Here is a 26,916-nt window from a genome sequence, read left to right as displayed (position 1 = left end):
TCGTAATTCTAGCAGAGCAATTGCCACATGATATTTGTCTGTTTCCACATCTGTCGCCCTCATAAAGTTACTCAAAGGAAAGAAGCATACCTCATTTGTGTTTCTCTAATATCTGAGTGCCAAGCACATAGGAGATGCTAAAAAGATGTTGAACGAGTGGGTGGATATGATATGAAAGAAATCTTAAAGATCATTTAGTTTAACCACATCATTTTATAGGCAAGGAAATGAAACCCAGAGGTTAATGCTTTGCTTTACTTTCTCCAACTTACTGGAATTTATTATACTTGAAGCATTTTATTACTACATTGCTCTAGATACAGCAAAAATATTCCCTTCCAGGATGTTACACTAATGTGAAGCATAGAAACCATGTAGACAGATTCTCTCATTAAGGCCACTGTTATCCTAATGAGTAGAAAGTCCCTCTCTGGTGCTTAGAAGGAGACTGACACCAGGTATGAAGAAAACAGCACACAAACCAAGACTTCAGAAACAGGATGGGGCATAGCTACCTACTGTTAGAAGTTTCCTTTTGAGTGATTATGAGTTTAAATCATTGTATTTTTTTTCAGTGTTCCAAGATTCATTGTTTATGCACCACATCCAGTGATCCATGCAATATATGCCCTCGTTAATACCCACCACCAGGCTCAGCCAACCCCCCACCCACCTCCCCTCGAAAACCCTCCATTTGTTTCTCAGTGTTCACAATCTCTCATGGTTTCTCCCTCCGACTTCCCCCAACTCACTCTCCTCTCCTTCTCCCAATGTCCTCCATGTTATTCCTTATGCTTCACAAGTAAGTGAAAACATATGATAATTGACTCTCTGTGCTTGACTTATTTCATTCAGCATAATCTCCTCCAGTCCCATCCATGTTGATACAAAAGTTGGGTATTCATCCTTCTGATGGAGGCATAGATAATACGCCATTGTATATATGGACCATATCATCTTTATCCTTTTGTCTGTTAAAGGGCATCTTGGCTCTTTCCACAGTTTGGCAACTGTGGCCATTGCTGTTATGAACATTAGGGTACAGACGGCCCTTCTGTTCACTACATCTGTATCTTTGGGGTAAATACCCAGTAGTGCAATTACAGGGTCATAGGGAAGCTCTATTTTTAATTTCTTAAGGAATCTCCACACTATTTTCCCAAAGCGGCTGCACCAACTTGCATTCCCAACAACAGCGTAAGAGGGTTCCCCTTTCTTCACATCTTCTCCAACACTTGTTGTTTCCTGTCTTGTTGATTTTGGCCATTCTAACTGCTGTAACATGGTATCTCAATGTGGTTTTGATTTGAATCTCCCTGATGCCTAATGATGATGACCATTTTTTCATGTGTCTGTTAGCCATTTGTATGTCTCCTTTGGAAAGGTGTCTGTTTCTGTCTTCTTCCCATTTTTTAGATGAGATTACTCGTTTTGTGGCTGTTGAGTTTGAGGAGTTCTTTATAGATCTTGATATCAGCCCTTGGTCTATGGTGTCATTTGCAAATATATTTTCCCATTCCGTGGCCTGCCTTTTTGTTTTGTTGACTGTTTCCTTTGCTGTGCAGAAGCTTTTGATCTTGAGGAAGTCCCAAAAGTTCATTTTCTCTTTTGTGTCCTTTGCCTTTGGAGATGTGTCCTTTCTTTTGAAGATTTTTTTTTATTTGACAGAGAGAGACACAGCTAGACAGAGAACACAGCAGAGGGAGTGGGAAAGGGAGAAGCAGACCCCCGTGGAACAGAAACCCCGATGCAGAGGTAGATCCCAGGACCCTGGGATCATGACCTGAGCTGCAGGCAGATGCTTAACAACTGAGCCACTCAGGCACCCCTGGAGACATGTCTTTTTTTTCTTTTCTTTCTTTTTTTTTTTTTTTTTAAGATTTTATTTATTTATTTATTTGACAGAGAGAGATCACAAGTAAGCAGAGAGACAGGCAGAGAGAGAGAGGAGGAGGAAGCAGGCTCCCCGCTGAGCAGAGAGCCCCACGCGGGGCTCTATCCCAGGACCCCGGGATTATGACCTGAGCCGAAGGCAGAGGCTTTAACCCACTGAGCCACCCAGGCGACCCTGGAGACATGTCTTTTTTTTCTTTTCTTTCTTTTTTTTTTTTTTTAAGATTTTATTTATTTATTTATTTGACAGAGAGAGAGATCACAAGTAAGCAGAGAGACAGGCAGAGAGAGAGAGAGGAGGAAGCAGGCTCCCCGCTGAGCAGAGAGCCCCACGCGGGGCTCTATCCCAGGACCCCGGGATCATGACCTGAGCCGAAGGCAGAGGCTTTAACCCACTGAGCCACCCAGGCGCCCCTGGAGACATGTCTTGAAAGAAATTGCTGTGGCCAATTTCGAAGAGGTTACGTCCTATGTTCTCCTGTAGGATTTTGATACATTCCTGCCTCACATTGAGACCTTTTATCCATTTCAAATTTATCGTTGTATATGGTAAAAGAGAATGATCGAGTTTCATTCTTCTATACATAGACGTCCAGTTTCACAGCATCACTTATTGAAGAGACTGTCTTTTTTCCACCGTATATTTTTTCCTACTTTGTTGAAGATTAGTTGACCATAGAGTTGCAGGTCCATATCTGGGCTCTCTACTCTGTTCCACTGGTCTGTGTTTTTATACCAGTACCATGCTGTGTTGGTGATCAAAGCTTTGTAGTAAAGCTTGAAATCAGGCAACATGATGCCCCCAGTTTTTGTTTTTCTTTTTCAGCATTTCCTTAGCAATTTGGGGTCTCTGCTGGTTCCATACAAATTTTAGGTTTGTTTCTTCCAGCTCTTTGAAAAATGCCAGTGGAATTTTGATCAGGATGGCATTGAAAGTATACATGGCTCTAGGCAGCATAGACATTTTAACAAGATTTATTCTTCCGATACATGAGCCTGGAATGCTTTTGCATCTTTTTGTGTCTTCTTTGGTATCTTTCATGAGTGTTCTGTAGTTCCTCAAGTACAGATCCTTTACCTGGGGTTATTCCAAGGTATCATATGGTTCTTATTGCTATAGTAAATGGAATCAATTCTCTAATTTCCCTTTCTGTATTTTCATTGTTAGTGTATAAGAAAGCAGATGATTTCTGTGTATTGATTTTTTTATCCTGCCACATAACTGAATTGCTGTATGAATTCTAGGAGTTTGAGGGTGGAGTCTTTTGGGTTTTCCATATCATGTCATCTGCAAAGAGAAAGAGTTTGACTTCTTCTTTGCCAGCTTGAATACCTTTTATTTCTTTTTATTGTCTGATTGCTGTTACTAGGACTTCTAGTACTATGTTGAACAACTGTGGTTAGAGTGGGCATCCTTATCGTGTTCCTGATCTCAAAGGGAAGGCTCTCAGCTTTTCCCCATTGAGAATAATATTCGCTGGGGGTTTTTCATAGATAGATTTTATTAAGTTGATGAATGTTCCCTCTATCCCTGTACGTTGAAGTGTTTTAATCAGGAGTGGATGCTGTATCTTGTCAAATGCTTTTTCTGCCCCAATTGAGAGGACCGTGTGATTCTTCTCTCTTCTCTTTTTGATTTGTTCTGTCACATTGATAGACTTGCAAATGTTGAACCACCCTTGCATCCCAGGGATAAATCCCACCTGGTCATGGTGGATAATCTTTTTCATGTACTGTTGGATCCTAATAGCTAGGATATTATTGAGAATCTTGGGTATTGGTCTGAAGTTCTCCTTTTATTCTTTTTTTTTTTTAATTTCTTTTCAGTGTAACAGTATTCATTGTTTTTGCACAACACCCAGTGCTCCATGTAATCCATGCCGTTCCTAATACCCACCACCTGGTTCCCCCAACCTCTCACCTCCCGCCCCTTCAAAACCCTCAGATTGTTTTTCAGAGTCCATAGTCTCTCATGGTTCACCTCCCCTTCCAATTTCCCTCAACTCCCTTCTCCTCTCCATCTCCCCTTGTCCTCCATGTTATTTGTTATGCTCCACAAATAAGTGAAGTTCTCCTTTTTCATGGGATCTTTACCTGGTTTTGGGATCCGGGTAATGCTGGCTTCATAGAAAGAGTCTGGAAGCTTTCCTTCTGTCTCTACTTTTTTAAAGAGCTTCAGGAGAATAGGTATTTTTTCTTCCTTGGATGTTTGATAGAATTCCCCAGGGAATCCATCAGGTCCTGGGGTCTTGTTTATTGGGAGGTTTTTGATTACTGCTTCAGTCTCATTTCTAGATATTGGTCTATTCAGGTTGTCAGTTTCTTCCAGATTCAGTCTTAGAAGTTTATAGGTTTCTAGGAATGCATCCATTTCTTCTAGGTTGCTTAACTTATTGGCATATAATTGTTGATAATACTTCCTGGTAGTTATTTCTATTTCCTTGGTGTTAGTCATGATCTCTCCCCTTTCATTCATAATTTTATTAATTTGGGTCCTCCTCTTTTCTTTTGGATTAGTTTGGCCAGTGGTGTATCAATCTTATTGATTCTTTCAAAGAACCAGCTTCTAGTTTCATTGATATGTTCTACTACATCTCTAGTTTCTATCTCATTGATATCCGCTCTAATCTTGATTATTTCCTTCCTTTTGCATGGGGTTGGCGTAATTTATTGTTGATTTTCCAGTTCTTTAAGGTGTAAAGAGAGCTGGTGTATTTTGGATTTTTCAGTTTTTTTGAGTGAGGCTTGCATGGCTATGTATTTCCCCCTTAGGACCACCTTTACCGTATCCCATAGGTTTTTGGACTGATGTTTCTTCATTCTCATCGGTTTCCATGAATTGTTTAAGTTCTGCTTTGATTTCCTGGCTGATTCAAACATTCTTAAGCAGGGTGGTCTTTGGCTTCCAAGTGTTTGAATTCCTCCCAGACTTTTTCTTGTGGTTGGTCTCCAGTTTCAAAGCATTGTGGTTTGAGAATACGCAGGGAGTAATCTCATTCTTTTGGTATCAGTTGAGCCCTGATTTGTGACCCAGTAAGGGTCTGTTCAGGAGAAGGTTCCATGTGCCCTCAAGAAGAATAGATAGTCTGTTGTTTCAGGGTGGAATGTTCTGTAAATATCTATGAAGTCCACATGCTCCAATGTGTCATTCAGTGCTCTTGTTTCTTTGTTGATTTTCTGCTTAGATGATCTGCTGTTGCTGAGAGTGGTGTTAAGATCCCCTACCAATACTGTGTTCATGTCAGTATGACTCTTTATTTTGATTAACATGTGACTGCTCCCATATTGGGGGCATAAATATTTACAATTGTAAGATCTTCTTGGTGGATAGACCCTTTAAGAATGATGTAGTGTCCTTCCGTATCTCTGACTACAGTTTTTAGTTTAAAATCTAATTTATCTAATATGAGAATTGCTACCCCAGCTTTCTTCTGAGGCCCATTGGCATGAACAATGCTTCTCCATTCCTTCACTTTCAGTCTGGATGTATCTTTAGGTTCCAAGTGTGTCTCTTGTAGAGAGCATATGGATGGGTCCTGTTGTTTTATCCAGTTTTGCAATACTCTGCCATTTTATGGCAGCATTTAGGCTGTTCACATTTAGAGTGATTATTGAAAGATACGTTTTTATTGACATCATGTTGTCTGAGAAGTCCTTGTTTCTATAGATTGCCTCTGTAAATTTCTGTTCTCTGTCACTCTTTGGTTCTTTCTTCTTTTATAGAAACCACCCCTCCCCTTAACATTTCTTGTAGTGCCGGCTTGGTAGTCACATACTCTTCCAAACCCTGCCAGTCTTGGAAGCTCTTTATCTCTCCAACCATTTTGAATGTCAGCCTTGCTGGATAAAGTATTCTTGACTGCATGTTCTTCTCATTTAGTGCCCTGAATATGTCTTGCCAGCCCTTTCTGGCTTGCCAGGTTTCTGCAAACAGGTCTGACCTTTCTCTGTATATAAGGAATCTCTTTCCCCTCACTGCCCTCAGAAGCTCTTGTCTCAAATTATGATTTGTCAGTCTCACAATCAAGTGTCTCAAGGTGTTTCTGGATTCGTTGATCTTGGAGGGTACCTTTCTGCCTCTAGGACACAAATGATGCTGCTCCATTCCCCAAATTGGGGAAATTTTCATCCAGAATTTGTTCAACTATATCTTCTAGTCTTCTCTCTCTCTCCACCCCACTCAGAGATCCCAATAATTCTGACTTTGGAATGTTTCATGGCATCATTTATTTCCCTAATTCCATTTTCATTTTCATAGTTTCTAAGCTGTTTGTTCCAGGCTTCCTCCTGATCCTTCTTTTCTATCAGTTTGTTTCTAGATCACTAATTCAATCTTCTGCTTTGGTTACCCTAGCTGTTAGAGTATTTAGATATGATTGGATCTCACTGATAGCACTTTCAACTTCTGCCAGGTCAGCTCTCATTCCTGTCCTTAGAGATTCGATGTTGTCACTAATGGTTTTCTTCAACCTAGTCATTGCCTGGATAATTGTTACCCTGAATTCCCTTTCCAACACACTGTTTATGTCCATATCCAATAGTTCTGATGGAAAGGGCACAGTCTCTGAATTTTCCCTCTGTTGGATGTTCCTCCTAGTCATTTTAGTGAGAGGTAGTTGAAGGGATGTATAGGTGAGTATATCAACTATGGTCCAGGCAAAGTGCACCCTGGAACACTTCAGAGCAATTAGAAGTCACTACCCAAAAGAAAGAAAAAAGATGAAGAGAGAGAGAAAAGAGAAGACCCAGTCAGAAGGAGCCCCAAACATAAGATCTATAAGGTATACAAACAAAAATGGACAAACAAAAAGACAGACCAAAGTAAATGGCAAGAGAAAAAAAGAAAGAACCCAGCCAAAATGAACCCCAAGGATAAGATTTACATAATACTAGAACAAAAACCAATACACAGAAACACTGACAGAAGAAAAAGATGGGAGGGTGGTTATCAACCCTCCTTGTGGGTGAGGAAGGTTATTTTGATTTTTCTTGGGTATATCATGGTATCTCTGTTAAAGGCCTCAACTTCCAGAGAGAAAGGAGAATAAAACTGTTTAATATATAGGGGTAATATTGATTAGGGAAAGAGGATTACCTTGAAGCTTATATCTATATGTATATAAAAAAAAATAGAAAAGAAAAATAGAGGTATATGTATGAAGAAAGTTCAAGTTAAAAGGTTTTTATGAAATATATTGTATTAAACCTATAGTTGTAATGGTAAGTAAGTTTAAAAAAATTTTAAATGAATAAGAATAGAATGAATTAAAAATAAAAATTGTATCTATGAAATATACAGGTTTTAAGGCAATACCGGGAGATTAATATATTGTTTTCCCCTGATGTTGGGGTTTTACAGTTTTATGGGAACCCTGTAGTGGTTGTTTTTCATGCATTCTTCTTGGGTTGAGTCCTCCTTCCCCATATCAAGGGGCTGGGCTCTGTGGAAACACGTTTTTCAGGCTTTTGCTTTCTGGAGGTTTTTGTTCTTTGGCAGCTTTTTGCTGCTTCTTGGAGGTATAATGGAAAGCAGAGTGCACCCAGACCTCTGTCTCAGAGAGAAGCCTCAGTCAGTTACCCTCAGGGTGGTCCAGAAGACACAGACTCCCCTTCTGCAAAACTCCGCTGAACCGTGCAACCTCCCACAGGCAGTACACGGAACCAGCCACTGTCTCAGTGGTCGCCCAAAGCACCTACTTGTTTCTGCAACCTTGCGCCACTAAAACCGGGAGTGATATTGGTCCATAGAGCCTGTTTCTGGTGGCTGCCTTTGCCGGGGCTGCTGTCTGAGGTCCAGAACTCATGGTTTCTCAGGTTGCCGCCCCTGAGGGATCCCGGCTAGAAAATGTGCTAAGTTCCTTCAGGCACCAGCTGTGAGCGTCCAGACCTTCTGCCAGTCATAGAGACCGCCAGCTGGCGCCCACACAGAGCTCTCTCTGGTGCATGTGGAGGTATAGTTCAGACCCGGTAATGAAGTACAGGCAGAGCGCAAAAGGATGTGGTTCTAGAAAGCGACCACCAGACTCTGTCATGAGGGGGCAGGAGTGCGCTCAGCCACATGGTGGTGCAAGCCCCACAACCCTAGAAGCTGAGGGACCAGGAACTCAAGGTTCCGCCACAGTCTCTCTGGCATGCATGGTTGCTGGGTGGTGGCCATCCTCAGTCTGTGGGCTAAGGTCTGTGCCTGGGACCGCCCAATTCCATCAGTTGCCCCTTAAGATCTTTTGCTCTTTTTGAGTGCTTTTAACCAGTCTGCAAGTTAATGCTGGTCCCCAGTCACAGGGCACTTTTGTATTGGGGTATTACTTTCCAGTGGGTCGCTTCTGGTGGCTCCCTCCCCCTTTGTTTATCCTCCCGTATCAGTCCAAGTTTCACTCTGCTTTACCTCTCCACTGGTGTCTTCTGCCCCGTAGAGATCCAGAAGTTTATAATCCTACATCTCAGGCTGCTTTCATGGGTGTTCAGAGTATTCTGGTAGATATTTAGATCACTTTAGGGGACCAATTGAAACAGGGTCTCCTACTTCTCTGCCATCTTTCCCCTCCTTTGAGTTTAAATCATTTTAAATAACTCATTTTGTGGGACGCCTGGGTGGCTCAGTTGGTTGAGCAGCTGCCTTCGGCTCAGGTCATGGTCCCAGTATCCTGGGATCGAGTCCCACATCGGGCTCCTTGCCCCGCAGGGGGCCTGCCTCTCCCTCTGACTCTGCCTGCCACTCTGCCTGTGCTCGCTCACTCTCTCTCTCTCTCTCTGACAAATAAATAAATAAAATCTTTAAAAAAAAAAAAAAAAGGATAACTCATTTTGTATGCTAAACTGTCCTGCCTGTGGATTTACAAAAGGAATAATCTACTAAGCTTTTCTGACCATATGTATTGCATTTGCAGTTTGCTCTGATGTAGCCATGGTCAGAGATACCAACAGGTGCTACTCATAAATTTTAGAGCATTCATTACCTTGATTGAGTCATGCCACTTGAGAAATAAATTACTGTCAAGTTGAATTTGGTTTTAAATGTCTAGCCACTATTTTTGTGAGCAAAACTAAGGTTCCTTCTCTAACCCAAATCCCCTGAGTATGAGCCCATCATGTTGGAAAATTAAGAATTCTCTTAAAAATGAAACAACTCAGGAGACAGAAATGCATAAAAGATACAGTTAAAGCCCTTTAACAGTCCTTTAACATCAGTGGAGACTGACTTTTTTTATTTCTGCTATTTTTTTTTAAATTTCTGCTTTACTCATAAGTCTATACATAAGGGTTGCTCTTTTTTTGTTGTTTTTAAGTTTTTATTTAAATTCCACTAAGTTAATGGGATGCCTGGTGGCTCAGTTGGTTAAGTGTCTGCCTTTGGCTCAGTTCATGATCCCAGGGTCCTGGGATTGAATCCACATCAGGCTCCTTGCTCAGCAGGGAGCCTGTTTCTGCCCCTGCCTGCCATTTCTCCTGCTTGTTCTCTCTCTCTCTCTCTGACAAATAAATAGATAAAATATTTAATATAAACAAATAAATGAAGAAATAGGTATTTCACTTAATTAACATACAATATAATACTGGTTTCAGGAGTAGAATTTAATGATTGATCACTTACATACAACACCCATTGCTGTCTCAACAAGTACCTTCCTTAATACCCACCACCCATTTAACCCATGACCCACTCACTTCCTTCCAGTAACCCTCAGTTTGTTGTCTTTGGTTTACCTCTCTTTTCCCCCATATGGTTCATCTGTTTTGTTTCTTGAATTAAATATGAGTGAAACCATATAATATTTTTCTGACTTATTTTGCTTAGTGCAATATACTATAGTTCTATCAATATCATTGCAAATGACAAGATTTCATTCTTTTTTAATGACTGAGTAATATTCCATTGCATATATATGATGTGTGTGTGTTCAGATATAGATGCATAGATAGATAGATAGATAGATATCACAACTTCATTTTCCATTCCTTAGTCTATGGACATCTAGGCTCTCTCCGTAGTTTGGCTATTGTTGATAATGTTCTATAAACATCAGGGTGCATGTGCCCCTTCAAATCAGTATGTTTGTATCCTTTGAGCAAATATCTAGTAGCGCAGTTGCTGGATTGTAGAATAGTTCTGTTTTTAACTTTTGAGGAACCTCCATACTGTTTTCCAGAGAGACTACACCAATTTGCGTTTCCACCAACAGTGTAAGAGGGTTCCCATTTCTCTGCAATCTTGCCAACATCTGTTGTTTTCCTGGACATGCAATCTTTTTATTCAAAGGAAATAAGTACTCAAAAATCCAACATGCCATGTTAGTGCTATGTAGGTAGCTTTTGAACAAATGGCAAGTATAATATCTTTATAAATTTATAAGTAAGACATAAGGGGACATGGTAATAAAGGATCAGAATTTTGGAATGAAAGCATCTACTGGAAATAGGTGACCTTATTGTAAAAACCAAATGGATGTGACCTTATTGTATAAACCAAATCGAGGCAGACCGACTTGACTGCCCTGAGAAAAAAACATCAGGGCAAATGCAGTTCTAAAATTTGTGTTATAAAATCTTCATTCAAGTAAATTTACTTACTGAGAGCTGATCGAAAATATGAAAATCTTAGTAGTGATTAATGCCAAGTTCCTGTTCTCCTGTTCTTTCCATCATTAAATATTATCATCTCTAATGAATTCTTTACCTTCTGGAACATAGAAGACTCTTATAGAAAATGAAGTGTCTTCTCATATTGGAATTTTGAATCATAATGCCTGTTCACCCATCAAAACATTACAAGGTTAAAAACATTAAAACTGCAAATTCCCCAAGGTTCTTTAAGACTCTAACCTCTTAGGAATAGAGGAAATATGTGACTTAAATTGAAAGATAAATATAAAACAGTAGAATTCAAAATACTGCTAAGACTTTGAAGATCATTAATTTATTTTGATGATTGATTACATTTCTCTAAAAGTTCATATAAGTTCTGAAAATAAATTTCCTATAGTAAAAATGTAAGTAAAATATATCCATTCTTTATTTGTTAATAATCCTCATCAAATGGAAATTATAATTCCCTTAAACATTCAATTTTAGGGTCATACTAGGCCCCCCTCATCATTTGCTGCCAGCAGCCTATTATTTAGAGTTTATTGTTTTCACCTGAGATTCTCATATTCCTACACAATCTGAGATAAATCCAGTCTTTTTTCCCCTTACAACAAAAGAACTTCTGATAATGGTTTGACTGATGAGAGAAGGTGCGTGTTGAAGTTGTTTCTTGTTTACCCAGGATTGAGGGCTTTCAGTCTTAAAATGTGTGCCTGTGGACCAGAGTATGATGTCTTAAGTCTCTCTGTACCTTGTGTATAGTCTCTTATGTTTGAGGTAGTCAGAGCTCTCTGCTAAGTATAGTGAATCTTCAGCTGGAGCCCAGTGCTTCGTGATAGGAAAAAGAAAGGAAGGGGAAGTCTAGATAGAAGGGTATAACTTAAAACCTGAAATCTAGGGGCACCTGGGTGGCTCAGTCTGTTGAGCGTCCAACTCTTGATTTCAGCTCAGGTCATGATCTCAGGATCATGGGATCGAGCCCTGCATTGGGCTCTATACTCAGCACAGAGTCTTCTTGTCCCTCTCCCTTTGTTCCTCCCCCTGCTTATGTTCTCACTCTCTATCTCTAAAATAAATAATTAAAAGTCTTTAAAAAATGAAATTGAAAAATGATTCCTAGAAATTTATACTTCTTCCTTAAACTTTGCTTTGTGAATGGAGATCCATTTAAACAGATTCCTCATATGTTATTAAATTTAATTCATTTGTACAGAATATGATTTGGGACTATTATTTGAAATAGGAATATAAGAAATAGGGTTGGTTCTCTGCCCACAGATATGTAAGCAAAGCAGTAGTATATCAGATGTTTCGATCTAGTACCTGTGGCTAAAACTGGAGCCTCTGCAGAAATGTTTTTGGTTTTTTGCCCTTCCTGCTTAACATATTTTGAATTAGATTTCAGTATTTTTAAAATATAATTTTTCATATTTAAAAACCATATTTCCATAATAGTAATTGCCTGAGGCTAATTAGTTGATGTCTTCATTAGTCAGTGATCAGATCTTGTGGCTTCATCTAGCTCTACTACCTACCATCTCATCCATCCTGAGATTCGTGGTCAGTTTTTGTGCTCTGTAACTTTTTATTGTTTGATCATCTTCATTGTACCAGGACCCATTAACTTATTTAAGTTGGAGCCTCATGCCTTACAGTCTGTGTGTTGATGACCTCTGAACCAGAGTGCAGTTAAACTGCCACTGAGAAGGGGAAGAGCTCATTTGTCTTCACAATTTCAGCTGCCATGTTGACTTCAGTGTGCTTTTTTATGAACAAATGGAAGCAGGGGGAAGATATTTTTATTCTACATACTTATGCTCATCTTCACTAATATAACCAGACCTAAGAAAGACTGGACAGTACTAAAGAACAGATATAGAGTAGGTGTTCTATAGTACAGATGTAAACATGAGCTTGGCATGTCCTCTGTTCTCAAGATTAAAGCAGCACAAACTGTGATACTGCTTTGAACCATTTTTTGTGGAAATACCTGAAGCTTCCATAAAATACTGAAAAAGTCTTATGAACTCTGTTTTTCCAAATGGACCATAATATTTACTCCCTTGGAAGTACAGTGACTTTCATCATTCAAGGAGAATTTCTTCATGCAGGAACTCCAAATGACATGATGAATACTTTTTAAAAACTTCCATCAAAATATTTTTTCAAACAGCAAGATGTCACACTGAAAGGATGCAGTGCTGGAAATTACAGTTTTTAACCTCTTCCTTCCTACATAGTATATCAAAAGGATGTTAAGTGCCCATTACTATCTAACTTTAAACTTTGATCACAATCATAAAGCCTTGTTTGCATTTTTCCTAATGTGGTATAGTTAGCGTAGTCGAACTTCCAATTTTAGTTTTTAAGACTCCTAAGTGGGCTTCCTTTTGATGCCAACTTTAACCAGAAGATTTTTCGCTTGAAGGGAAGGCTGTGCAGCGCTTGGCAGTATTTAAAAATGCAGTAGCTTAATCCTTTCAAACTATGAATGGAAATAATTGAAGCAATACCATTTAATGTTTTTGTGTACACTTACTCAACACTTACTCTTATATTTTCTGGGGAAGAAACTGCATGTGCATTGAATAGTTTCACTTTTTTACTTGTTATAAGATTTTAATGAAAAGGGATTTCATTGAGTTTGGGGCTTATATCCTGAATTTTTCACTAACTCATGATCTTTTGTTAAGGATTATTTCTTCAAGTAAATACCAGTGATCTCAGCCATCATCATACTGTATTTCTGTTAGCATTTTAAAAAATTAGTTTTTAAGACAGGAAGAATAAACCCATATCCAGTGTGTGGTCTGCTCCTGTAAAGTGAATTGCTACCTCTTCTAGCATGTAAGGTATCCAGTGTAAAAACCTTGACCCCAACCCCAGGTATTTTTTCTACCCCACCCTACACCTCATTCTCCCTGCCTCCATCTTGTTCAAGCAATCTCAGAATATAGTCTCATGCATATTCTCCTGGCCCCCGCCACTACATGTTAGCTAGGTCCTGGACTTAATTCAGGCTATAGTTCCTTTTTCCCTTATGTGTACATCACATCCCTGGCTAGATTATTTTGTAACTTAACCCCACTTTGTGGTCTAGTAGCCAGGAGAGAATATGAGACAAACTATAGGAACTTGGAAGCATGTTTTCCAATGGGAGCAGAATCCTCTCCCTCATCTTTAAACAAGAGAGAGCACTAGCCTTTAGGGAAAACATCATGTTCAAACAGGAGTGAATACCAGCCTATAACAGTGAAAACTGGGCCACTTATGCAAGCTTTGAGGACTCAAGTGAATCTGAGGGCTAAAGACTTCAGGTTCATCACCCAGATGTTCCTAATTCATGAGTCAGGTATCATTCTTTCCAAACTAGGGCCCTGACTTTAGCATACCAGACCAGCTTAGGTTGAGAATTCAACCTTCTTTGGAGATCTTCTATTCCTTTTTTTTTTTTTTTTTTTAAGTATTCCAAGATTCATTGTTTATGCACCACACCCAGTGCTCCACACAATACATGCCCTCCTTAATGCCCACCACCAGGCTCATACATCCCCCATCCCCTCCCTAGTGTTTCTAGATCACTAATTCGATCTTCTGCCTTGGTTACCCTAGCTGTTAGAGTATTTAGATTGGACTGGATCTCACTGATATCATTTTTAACTTCTGCCAGGTCAGCTCTCACTTCTGTCCTTAGAAATTCTATGTTGTCACTAATGGTTTTCTCCAACCTATCCATTGCCTGGATAATTGTTACCCTAAATTCCCTTTCCAACATACTATTGATGTCCATATCCAATAGTTCTGATGGAGAGGGCACAGTCTGAATTTTTCCTCTGTTGGGTGTTCCTCCTTCTAGTAATTTTGGTGAGAAGTGGTTGAGGGGATGTATAGCTGAACATATCAACCACGACCTAGGCAATATCCACCTGGAAAGTTTCAGAGCAATCGGAAGTCACAACCAAAAGGAAAGAAAAGGGAGAGAGAAAAATAGGAAAAAAATAAAATAAAAAACCAGAAAACCCAGCTAGAATGAGCCCTGAAAGTAAGATCTGTACGGTATGTAAACGAAAACGAACAAACAGAAAGACCAACAAAAGTAAAATACAAGAAAAAAAAAAGCCAAAATGAATCCCAAGAATAAGATTTATATAGTACAAAAAAAAAAAAATGCACAGAAACACTAACAGAAGAATAAGATGAGAAGATGGTTATAAACCCTCCATGTGGGCATGGAAGGTTAATTCAGTTCTTCTTGGGTGAGTCTTTTTATCTTTGTTAAAGGACTCTACTTTCCAGAGATACAGGGAAATTAAAACTGGTTTATAGATAGGGATAGTATTGAAGAGGGAAAAGGACTACCTTGAAGCTTATATCTATATGTATTAAAGAAAAAAAAGAAAAGAAAAAGAAACAGGGATATATATGAAAAAAGTTCAAGTTAAAATGTTATTATGGAATACATTGTATTAAACCTCATTTGTAATGGTAAGCAGGTTAAAAAAATTAAAAGAACAAGAATCGTGAGAATGAATTTAAAAAAAAAAAAGAAAAGAAAGAAAACTTGTATTTGTGAAAAATACAGGTTTGGGGGCAATACCAGGAGCTTAATATATTGTTTTCCCCTGGTGTTGGGGTTTTACAATTTTATGGGGACACTGTGGTGGTTGTCCTCTCATTCTTTTGGCTTTCCCCCTGTTGTTTTTCGGTCACTCTTGCTTGGGCTGCTTTGCCCTGCCCCTTATCAAGGGGCTTGGCTCTTTGGAAACCTGTTTTTCAGGCTTTTGTTCTTTGGTGACTTTTTGTGGCTTTTCTGGGATTTAATGGAAAGCTGACTCCACTGAGACCTCCACCTCATAGAGAAACCTCAGTCTGCTCTCTTCTGGGTGGTCCAGAATACACAGACTCTCCCTCTGCAAACTCCACTGAACACCACAGGCTCCCACAGGCATTGCACACCCCTTGGCCACCTTCTCAGTGGTCAGTGGTTGCCCAAGACCCCCAGTTGTCTCTGCATTCCTGTGCCATGAGAACTGTGAGTGATATTGGTCTAGGCGAGTCTGAGCCCAGGTGGATACCATTGCCAGACTGCTGTCTGGAATCCATGCCCATGCCCAGTGTGCTACACCCCATGGAGGCACAGGTTGGGGAAGGCTGCAGGCCGACATATCCCAACCTGAGACTGCACCGAGTTCTCTCAGGCATGGGCTGGGTATGCTCAGACCCCAGGATCGCATAGGTCTTGGAAGGCTGCGGGCCAGAGACCACAGGCTGGGATTCACACCGGGCTCTCTCAGGCTCCAGCCAGCAGCAGTGCACCCAGCCCAGCAGTGATGCAAGTGCAGAATGCTGTGGGCTCAGAGACCACAGAGGCCTCACCCTGCTCTCTCTGGCATAGATGTGATCACCGGTCGTGACTGTCGTGGGACCCTGGATTTAGGCCTGTGCCCATGGCCACCCAATTCTACCAGTTGCCCTTTAAGATCTTTTGTGCTTTTTGAGTGCTTTTAACAAGTCTCCAAGTTAATACTGGTCCCCAACCACAGGGCACTTTAATATTGGAGTATTACTTTACAATGGGTCACTTCTGGTGGCTCCCTCCCCTTCAGTTTATCCTCTGATATCAGTCTCAGTATTCCCTCTCCATGTTACCTCTCCACTGATGTCTTCCGCCCTGTAGAGATCCAGAAGTGTATAATCTTAGATCTCAGGCTGATTTCATGGGTGTTCAGAGTGTTCTGGTAGATATTTAGCTTACTTTAGGGGATCGGTTGAAACAAATCCTGGTCTTAGTCTTCAGCTCATTTTTGCCCTCCTACTACAGGAGATGAGAACCTCTTTAGATGCTACTCAAGAGGCCCTCTTGGTTTCACACATGGCTTTTACTTTCTCGTCAGTCATGCTTAGTATTTGTGTCTCTCCTCTGTTTCTTCAGGTAAGCTTAACAATAGCCATCCAATTTCACTGTCTTTATAGTCAGTGTTTATCTCATATTTCTCAAAAAGCTTGAAATACCACACCCACTAGTGTATTCCCTTCCACCAAAATACCATCCCAATAATACTAGTAAAAGATAGTATGGCTATCTGTTCACTCTTTAACCCCAGTGAAAAAATCCTTATTAGCAGTCTCTTTTGAGGTGATCCAACTTCAAAATCTTAGTATTTGCTTTCTTAGGTCACTTCTGGTATCAACAGTTGTAGATTGCATTTTCTGAGAAGTAGACTTTGAAATAGAAACTAGTGTGCAAGAAGTTTTAGGGAGTGCTCTTATAGTCAGTACTACTGGAGGAAATGGGAAGGAAGCAGAATTGGGCTATGATTTAGTGTCAAATAAAAACCTCACCAGACCTTGGTCTTCTGAATGCCTTGTGGTGTGGCCCTGCAGAGTTTTCCTGAGTGATGGTGGTGGGGGTCTAGACTTTATTTCTCTGAACTGACCAGTTATTGAATGCAGCCTAGTGTAGAAAGGGATGCAACCTTTGGCAAAGCAATTCTTTTCACCTAGAGCTGTTCCAGAAAGGGCAACTGCGTAGGGCTGTCTGCCAGCCGCATTTCCAGTAAGCAAAAGAATAAGTCTTTTATGCAGAAGGGATCTGGGTGGCATGTCACAGCATCTGTTACAGTTTCATTGGGTACATTTCCTTCCATTATATTATGTGAATGAATTACTCTTACCCATGTAGGAGGTGAGAAGTTGGTTGCTTTATTGACTTTTTTCCTAGCTTATTTAATTTCATTTCTTTATTTCATTCTCATTTCATTCAAAGTCAGAGGCATGATTTCATCTTGAATTGTTGATTATTAATTGTCTCTATTTCTCTACAAAATGAATCATTTATTTTTCCTATAACCTTTTTTTGCATAATTGAATAGTGAAATGAATTTTTTTAATCTATTTTACAAGATACTTCCAATCCCTCATCAAAATTTACTGTATTTCAAAATCTTAATATAATAGCTCATGAAGCTATGAAAATGGAATCAGCAAACGTGGTTATAGTTGTTAAATTTTCAAACTGTGAATGGAAGAGCAGAAAGCTCATGATTTATCACCTTTTATGCAAATGTATTGAGACTAGTGCAGTGCCATCAGAAAAAAACACTTTGTGTTGTTTTTTATGAAGGGTAATAGATTGCTGGTAACCACCCACCCCTCCCTTCTAACTGTCTCTGCTTGGTCATTTGTGGTAACAAAAGAGCTCTTCCAATCCTACAAAGCTAACTGGCTTATCAGGCAATGAGCCTGTGAGCCCTTGTCAGAAAGATGCCCCCTCCTGTCTTCTCAAATACGTTCAGAATTTCAACACTGTAAATGTTTTCAGTTTGAACAAATTCACCTGTATTGTGTAATAATAGTGTAATATCCGCTTTACTTCTGTCAAATAGCTCAGAGCTTGCACTGACATGGTTGTACGTGATTCTTAGAAATCTCTATGGCTGTTAATACCTAATCACTTTCTTATGCTGATTACTCACATTTTCCTTTTTTTTTTAAATTTTTTTTAAATTGTGTTATGTTAGTCACCATACAGTACATCATTAGTCTTTTTTTTAAAAGACTTTTTTTAATCAATTTTTTTTATTTGTATAAACATATAATGTATTTTTATCCCCAGGGGTACAAGTATGTGAATCGCCAGGTTTACACACTTCACAGCACTCACCATAGCACATAGCCTCCCCAATGTCCATAACCCCACCCGCCTTTCCCAGCCCCCCTCCTCCCAGCAATCCTCAGTTTGTTTGTGAGATTAGGAGTCACTTATGGTTTGTCTCCCTCCAAATCCCATCTTGTTTCATTTATTCTTTTCCTACACCCCAAAGCCCCCACATTGCATCTCCACTTCCTCATATCAGGGAGATAATATGATAGTTGTCTTTCTCTGCTTGACTTATTTCACTAAGCACAATACCCTCTAGTTCCATCCATGTCATCACAAATGGCAAGATTTCATTTCTTTTGATGGCTGCATAGTATTCCATTGTGTATATGTACCACATCTTCTTGATCCATTCATCTTTTGATGGACATCTAGGTTCTTTCCATAGTTTGGCTATTGTGGACCTTGCTGCTATAAACATTCGGGTGCACGTGCCCCTTCGGATCACTACATTTGTATCTTTAGGGTAAATACCCAGTAGTGCAATTGCTGGGTCATGGGGTAGCTCTATTTTCAACTTTCTGAGGAACCTCCATGCTGTTTTCCAGAGCAGTTGCACCAGCTTGCATTCCCACCAACAGTGTAGGAGGGTTCCCCTTTCTCCGCATCCTCGCCAGCATCTGTCATTTCCTGACTTGTTAATTTTAGCCATTGTGATTGGTGTGAGGTGGTATCTCATTGTGGTTTTGATTTGTATTTCCCTGATGCCAAGCATCATTAGTTTTTGATACAGTGTTCCATGATTCATTGTTTGCATGTAACCCCCAGTACTCCATGCAATCCCTGCCCTCCATAATACCCATTACCAGGCTCATATTTTCAGATAAAAATTAACAGTTTTTAAAACATTCCTAAGACAGGAGTCACTATAATCAGTCATACATATTTTGAATGAAATGCTCTAACATAAAACCCTTCTTTTCCCAAGATACCTTTTAAAGATGCAATAGAGTAACTATTTATAGATAGTTCAAGCAAATTTTCAGGAACCACTGTATATTTTATATAACTAAATACAATATATATATACATATATATACCCATAAACACACTTGCATATGTCTGTAGACATGTATATGTGTATATATGTGGGGCGTGTGTGTGTGTGTGTGTGTGTGTGTGTGTGTATGGTATCATTTAGTTGTAAAACAGTTATTCAAACACATTTCCAAGTACATAGAAACCACAGAGATATAAAAACCAATTAGGCATGACTCTTCCCCTCAAGAAGCTCAGGAAAGACAGATATGAAACTGGAATATCATAGGATCTTGTAATCATGCCAATTGAGATACCATAGTGGAATAACAATGAAGGGAAAGCTATGCCTAGGGAGAGGAAGGGCCTCAGGGACAGTGGGGACATCAGATAGCTGTGACATAAAAGGGTACTATAGAGAGTCAGTTTCTTGTGATAGAGTAGCAGGAAATGAGCATGGAAACTTAGATAAGTAGGCTTCCTCATATGGGAAGAAGAGATACTGGAAGAGAAGGAATGAGATCAGATTTGCACTTTTATTTTTTCATCATGCTAATAGCAATGTGGAGGGTATATGGGAAAAGGAGAGGATGTTGGCTGTAGGTGCATCATCTCACAAATCTCAGGTATTGTTTGGGAATTTTCCTAGATGAGCATGGAAGTACAGAGTAAAGAAATTATCTTCAGGGGCTCCTGGGTGGCTCAGTGGATTAAAGCCTCTACCTTGGGCTCAGGTCATGATCTCAGGGTCCTGGGTTCGAGCCCCGCATTGGGCTCTCTGCTCAGCAGGGAGCCTGCTTCCTCCTCTCTCCTCTCTCTGCCTGCCTCTCTGCCTACTTGTGATCTCTGTCTGTCAAATAAATAAATAAAATGTTAAAAAAAAAAAGAAAGAAATTATCTTCATAAAAGACTTCAAAAAGACAGGGAAAGCATCCTTAGTGTGGTAAAAATAAATCAAGAGATTTCTGATATATTGACAGAAAGAATAGTTTCACTTACTTGGAATCAGGAGTTTAACTACAACTAATTGTAACAGAGAAGAAATTACTTAGCTTTCTGGGGATTCTATGAAAATTCTTATTATTATAATTATTTCATAAATGAGCTTCATTAAACTCATATGAAATCTCTACAGAAAACACATTAAAATGTGAAGGATAGTTTTCTTAAACAAATTTAATAGGACAGAAAAAATCTTTTCTTTAAAATAGTTATGGTCTGCATATCACTCTGAATAATTCCCACTTTTTAAAGCATGAAAGAGTAATGTTATTTTAATATTCTTATGAGTCAGCTCATCATTCTGAAACTATGTATTTGCTAAGTAAAATTGCCACTATGCAAATATAATAAATACTACTACTAGAATAGATTTGCATTTCACCTGGCCTTTGGATTAATAGGGTGTTAGATTTGACTGTCAACCTATTATTTTTCAACAAATTTTATTAAAAATCTTACACTTTCCAATAAAATAAATTTTTTTAGTTGGACTACATGAAGACAATTCTTCCATTCAGAATTTGAAATACAATTTATTGTTCACTTAACATAAGTACTAAAGATTTTGGATGCTATGATACTGTGACTTAAAATAACACTTAAGCCATATATATATGTATATATATATCTGAATATATATATACATATATATGTATATATATGTATATATACATATATATGAGATACATATATGTATATATATGTATATATACATATATATGAGATACATAAGGAAGCATAGCTCTTAGGTGAGAAAGCACAATGTGATTCTAATTTGAATATTTTGTTTAAAATATAGTGTGCTTTAAAATAAAAATGTATAAGATAAAAAAGGTTAATATACATAACTGCTCTTAAAAATAAAGAATGCTTTTGAAGGAATAATACCAAATGCTGCCTTTAAATACATTTTCCTTAGTTGTACTAGTACAGGATAATATGCTTTCTTTTCTTTGACAGGATCAAGCTCCTTAAAAATAATTTAAAATATGTTTAAGTACAACTCTATTAATAACTGTTTTTCTTCCTGTTTTAAATGTATATACATCAGTAACAAAACTTACCATTCTATTATTTTCCTTCTAGATTTATTCCTCACGACATTGTCTGCCTCTAGTACCTTCCAGTTTGAGATATGGGAAAATGTGGTAAGAAATCTTTTCTTTGAAACATTTTTAAATGATGGCTTTCAGTAAAAAGCACACAATTTTAGAAAATAAAATGAAAGTAATCACTTGGTCGGTTGGTTTCAACAATAAATAGAACAACTTTAAGAGCCTTTGGTTGCATTGCTGCATTCAAACTGCTGAATATTGCTAAAGGAAATGATTCATTCAGCATCAATTCCTCTGCAGGTTTTTAGGCATGACTGCCAATTAAACCAATCAGTCTGCCCTAATGTGAATGTTAACAGGGCCCCTGCTAGGCTGTCAGCTGTTGAGAGAGGTTACTGTCATTTAATTTGTCAGCATGATGGTTTATTGAAGAAAACCCTTTTTAAAAGACTAATTTTTCCTTCTTGCCTTCAGGCTTATATAAAGAAAATAAGAACAACATGCACTAAACTTACTGCCAACTTGACCAGAATTAAGGAGTATATTTTAATGGCAAACTGAAGATCTCCAAACTGATGTGATTTTATTTTATTTTACTTTTAGCTTGGCATAGACTGTATTAAATATTAATTAGTGAAGAATAGAACACTCCAAATCTTAAAATTGAATTTCAGGCTGCATTGTAGAGGACAGGAGTTGAGGACAGGCCAAATTGGCCAACTGACTGACATTGATCAAATAAAGGTCAAGTTTTAAACCTCATGTTCCTCCTGTGCAAAATGGGAATAAGAGTGCTTCGTATGTTTATGAAAATTAAATGAAATAATGTGTGCAAAGTGCCAAGCACACAATAGACACTTAACAAATTTTAATTTTAGATCTCTTGATATCCCATCTATTTAATACAGATGAAAAATAAGCAGATCTCAAAAATTTATCATGCAGTTTGTGGAAGGAAATTCATTATCAGGCATCTCTTAAAGTATAGTCAGTGATGTTGGTCATGACTCAAATTTTTTTCACAGAAAGAAACTCAGTTGAGTGGAAAAGCTATGTATAGACAAGATTAGGGCTTTTAAGTATGACTTCTACAGCAAACAATTTTATCCTTTTTTTTTTTTTTTAATATGAGAAATGGGAGATAGACAATCAAACCAGAAAGATTTATTTTTGTCTACTTTTTTAAAAGTGTAATTATATTAGTTTTACTGATAATAGAAATATGATTGTCATATACTTAATAATTATTGTAAATTAAATCTCCCCTTGCTGGGGGACCTTTGTTTTTAGGTGACCTTGGAAACAGTACCAAGAAAAATCAACCATTTTGACTAATCCCTATCCACCTGGAGGATAAAAAAATCTCATTACATATAAATATAAGGTGTATATAAAATTATTAAGTACTTTTAAGTGTATGATGTCCTCTCAGCCTAGGCTGATTTTCTTTTTCCCTAGCTTAGATTATTATTTTTTTATTTAAATATAATTAACATGCAGTGTTATTTTAGTTTCAGGTATACAGTATCATGAATTCATGAATCAGCAGCTCTATACAATACTAAGTACTCATCAGGATAACTGTGCTTTTTTTTTAGGATAACGGTACTCTTAATTACCTTTATCTGTTTCACTCATCCCTACACCCACCTCCCCTCTGGCAAATACTATTTTCTTCTCTGTATTTAAGAGGCTGTTTTATTTGTCTCTGTTTCTTTGTGTGTATTTGTTCATTTTGTTCTTAAATCCACATATGAATAAAATCATATGAAATTTGGCTTTCTGATTTATTTCACTTAACCTTATACCCCCTAGAGTCATCCATGTATTGCAAATGGCAAGATCTCATTCATTTTTATGGCTGATTAATAGTCCATTGTGTATATATACCACATCTTCTTTATCTATCTATGAATGGATCCTTGGTTGCTTCCATATCTTGGCTATTGTAAATAACACTGCAATAAACATAGGGGTGTTTCTATCTTTTCAAATTAGTGTTTTTGTTTTCTTTGGGTTGATACAAAGTAATGGAATCTTTGGATCATATGGTAATTCAGTTTTTAATATTTTGAGGAACTTACATGCTGTTTTCCACAGAGGCCCCACCAATTTGCATTTCAGTCAATACACAGAGGGTTCCTTTTTTCCACATCCTTGCCAACACTTGTTACACTTATTTCTTATGTTTTTGATTTAAGCCATTCTAACAGATATGAAGTGGTATCTAATAGCAGTTTTCATTTCTGTGGTGATTAGTTATGTTCAACATCTTTCCAAGTATCTGTTGGCCATCTATGTCTTTGGAAAAATGTCTTTTCAGGCCCTTTGCCCATTTTTTAATCAAATTATCTGGGTTTTTGGTGTTGAGTTATGTAAGTTATTTATATATTTTGGATATTAACCCCTTATTGAATATCATTTGCAAAGACCTTCTCCTGTTCAGAAGGTTGCCTTTTGTTTTGGTGATGGTTTCCTTTACTGTGCAAAGATTTTTCTTTTGGTATAGTCTCAGTAGTTTAATGTTGCTTTTGTCTCTTGTTTCTCTAGACATACCTAGAAAACTGTTGGTGCAGTCAGTGTCAAGGCAATTACTGCCTATTTTCTTTTCGGGAGTCTTATGGTTTCAGGTCTCACATTTAAGTCCTTAATCTATTTTGGGTTTATTTTTCTATATGGTGTAAGAAGGTGGTTCAGTTTCACTCTTTTTGCATGTAGCTGCACAGTTTATGTAGTACCATTTGTTGAGGAGACTTTTTCCCATTGTGTATTCTTTCCTCCTTTTTCATAGATTGACCATATACATGTGAGTCTATTTCGGGCTGTATTCTGTCCCATTGATCAATGTGCCTATTTTTCTGCCAGTGTCATACTGTTTTGATTACTATAGCTTTGTACTATATTTTGAAATCTGCAGTTGTGATACCTCCAGCTTTCCTCTTCTTTCTCAAAATTGCTTTTGCTATTTGGAGTCTTTTGTGGTTCCATACAAATTTTAAGATAGTTTGTTCTAGTTCTGTGTAAAATGTTTTTTATATTTTGATAGATTTCTTTGGGTAGTATAGACATTATGACAATATTCTTTCTTCCAATCCATGAACATGGAGTATCTTTCCATTTGTTTATGTCATCATCAGTTTCTTTCCCCAGCATTTTATAGTTTTCAGAGTATGGGTTACTTACCCTCTTGGTTAAGTATATTCCTGGTATTTATTGCTTTTTGTGCAGTTGTAAATGGGATTGTTTTCTTAACTTCTGCTGCTATTTCATTATTAGAGTATAGAAATGCAAGATTTCTGTATATTAATTTTGTATCCTGTAACTTTACTGTTTTCATTTATCAGTTCTAGTAGTTTTATGGTACACTTTGTGTGTGTGTGTGTGTGTATGTGTGTGTGTTTGTGTATATATATATATGTATATGTATATATATATAAAATCATGGCATCTGCAAATAGTGAAAGTTTTACTTCTTCCTTACCAGTGGATGCCTTTTATTTCTTTTTCTTGTCTTACTGCTGTGGCTAAGATTTCCAGTACTATGTTGAATAAAAGTAATTACTGGACATATTTTATTATTCCTGATCTTAGAGAAAAAGCTCAGTGTTTCACCATTGTATGTGATATTAGCCAGGGTTTTTCATATATATGGCCTTTATTATGTTGAGGTATGTTTCCTCTAAAACTACTGGGTTAGAGTTTTTATCATGAATAGATATTGTAAATTCTCAAATGCTCTTTCTGCATTTGATGATATGACCACATGGTTTTTATCCTTTCTCTTGTGAATTTGATATATCATACTGATTGATTTGCATATATTGAACCACCTCTGCATCCCTGGAATAAATCCCCTTAATCAAGGTGAACGATTTTTTATGTTGTGTTGGATTCATTTTGCTAATATTTTGTAGAGGATTTTTTTGCATCTTTGTTCATCAGAGTTATTGTCCTATAATTTTTATCTTTTGTACTTTCTTTGGTTTTATTATGGGTAATGCTGGCTTCATAGAATGAATTGAGTGGCTTTCCTTCATCTTCTTTTTTTTTTTTTTTTTAATTTTGAGCTATTGAATAGGTAGTAGTAACTCTTCTTTTAACGTTTGGTAGAATTCACCTATGAAGCCATTTGATCCTGGACTTTTGTTTATTGGGAGTTTTTTGAAAACTTCTTAAATTTCACTACTGGTAATCAGTTTGGTCAGTATTTCTATTTCTGATTCAAATTTGGGATGTTACAGTTTTCTAGGAATTTATCTATTTCTTCTAGGTTCAATTTGTTGGCATATAATTCTTCATAATATTTCCCTATAACCCTTTGTATTTCTGTGCTATTCATTGTTATTTCTCCTCTTTCATTTCTGATTTTGTTTATTTGAGTTCTCTATTTTTCAGGAGTGGGTTGCTTTTTGGATGAGTCTGGCTAAGGGTTTATCAGTTTTGGTTGATCTTTTCAATAAACCAGCTTTGAGTCATTGATCTTTCTGTTTTTGTTTTTGCTTTTTCTGTATTTCACTTATTTCTGTTCTAATCTTTGTTATTTCTTTACTTCTACTGGTTTTGGACATTAGTTGTTCCTTTTTCCAGCTCCTGAGGTGTAAACTTATGTTGTTTATTTGAGATTTTTCTTGTTTCTTGAGACTTCTGTTGTTATAAACGTCCCTCTTAGGACCACTTTTGAAGTATCCCAAAGATTTTGTATCATTGTGTTTTCGTGTTCATTTGTCTGCGTGTATTTTTTTATTTTCTCTTTGATTTCTTCCTTGACCCATTCATTGTTTAGTATCATGTTATGTAGTTTCCATGTATTTGTCTTCTTTCCAAATTCTTTCTTGTGACTTATTTCTAGTTTAATATTGTTGAGGTCAGAAAATATACATGATATGATTTCAGTCTTTTTGAATTTATTGAGACTTATTTAATGACCCAATGTGTGATCCAATCTGGAGAGTGTTCCATGTGCCCTTGAAAAGAAAGAGTATTCCTCGTCCTTTTGGGTGAAATGTTCTGAATATATATCTGTTCAGTCCATTTGGTCCATTATATCATTCAAAGTTATTGTTTCTTTGTTGATTTTCTGTCTGGGTGATCTATCCATTGATGTAAGTGGGATATTAAAGTTCCCCATTATTATATTCCTGTTGATTTTTCCTTTATGTCTGTCAATAGTTGTTTTATATATTTAGCTTCTACCATGTTGGGTGCATAAATATTTACGATTGTTAGATCCTCTTGTTGGATTGTTTCCTTTGTCATTATGTAGTGTCCTTCTTTGTTTCTTAAATGGTCTTTGCCTTTAATGTCTCTTTTATTAGATATAAGTATTGATTGCAACCCCAGCTTTCTTTTCACTTGCATTTACATGGTAAATGTTTTTCTGTCCCTTCTCTTTCTGTCTGAATGTGTTTTTAGGTCTGAAATGATTATCCTATAGGCAACATATAGATGCATCTTGCCTTTCTTTCTTTCTTTTTTTTTTAAATATTTAATTTTTTTTATAAACATATATTTTTATCCCCAGGGGTACAGGTCTGTGAATCACCAGGTTTACACACTTCACAGCACTCACCAAAGCACATACCCTCCCCAATGTCCATAATCCCACCCCCTTCTCCCAAACCCCCTCCCGCCCAGCAACCCTCAGTTTGTTTTGTGAGATCAAGAGTCACTTATGGTTTGTCTCCCTCCAAATCCCATCTTGTTTCATTTATTCTTCTCCTACCCACTTAAACCCCCATGTTGCAT

The 26,916-nt window shown here is 37.6% G+C and overlaps 1 protein-coding gene across 1 annotated transcript in view; it reads left to right on the top strand.

Annotated features, from left to right (window-relative positions):
• The window catches only part of ITFG1 (integrin alpha FG-GAP repeat containing 1), a 314,234-nt gene that overhangs the window by 80,070 nt on the left and 207,248 nt on the right, over positions 1–26,916 (top strand). The window contains exon 7 of the mRNA XM_013052089.2: positions 21,203–21,264. Coding sequence (XP_012907543.2) covers positions 21,203–21,264 — 62 coding nt within the window. The remainder of the gene's footprint in view (positions 1–21,202; positions 21,265–26,916) is intronic.

This window comes from Mustela putorius, unplaced genomic scaffold (genome assembly GCF_011764305.1).
Source record: "Mustela putorius furo isolate JIRA1106 unplaced genomic scaffold, ASM1176430v1.1 tig00000174_pilon_pilon_pilon, whole genome shotgun sequence".
NCBI lineage: Eukaryota > Metazoa > Chordata > Mammalia > Carnivora > Mustelidae > Mustela > Mustela putorius.
Note: the sequence above shows the minus strand (reverse complement) of the source record. Positions and strands in the feature narration are given on the sequence as shown.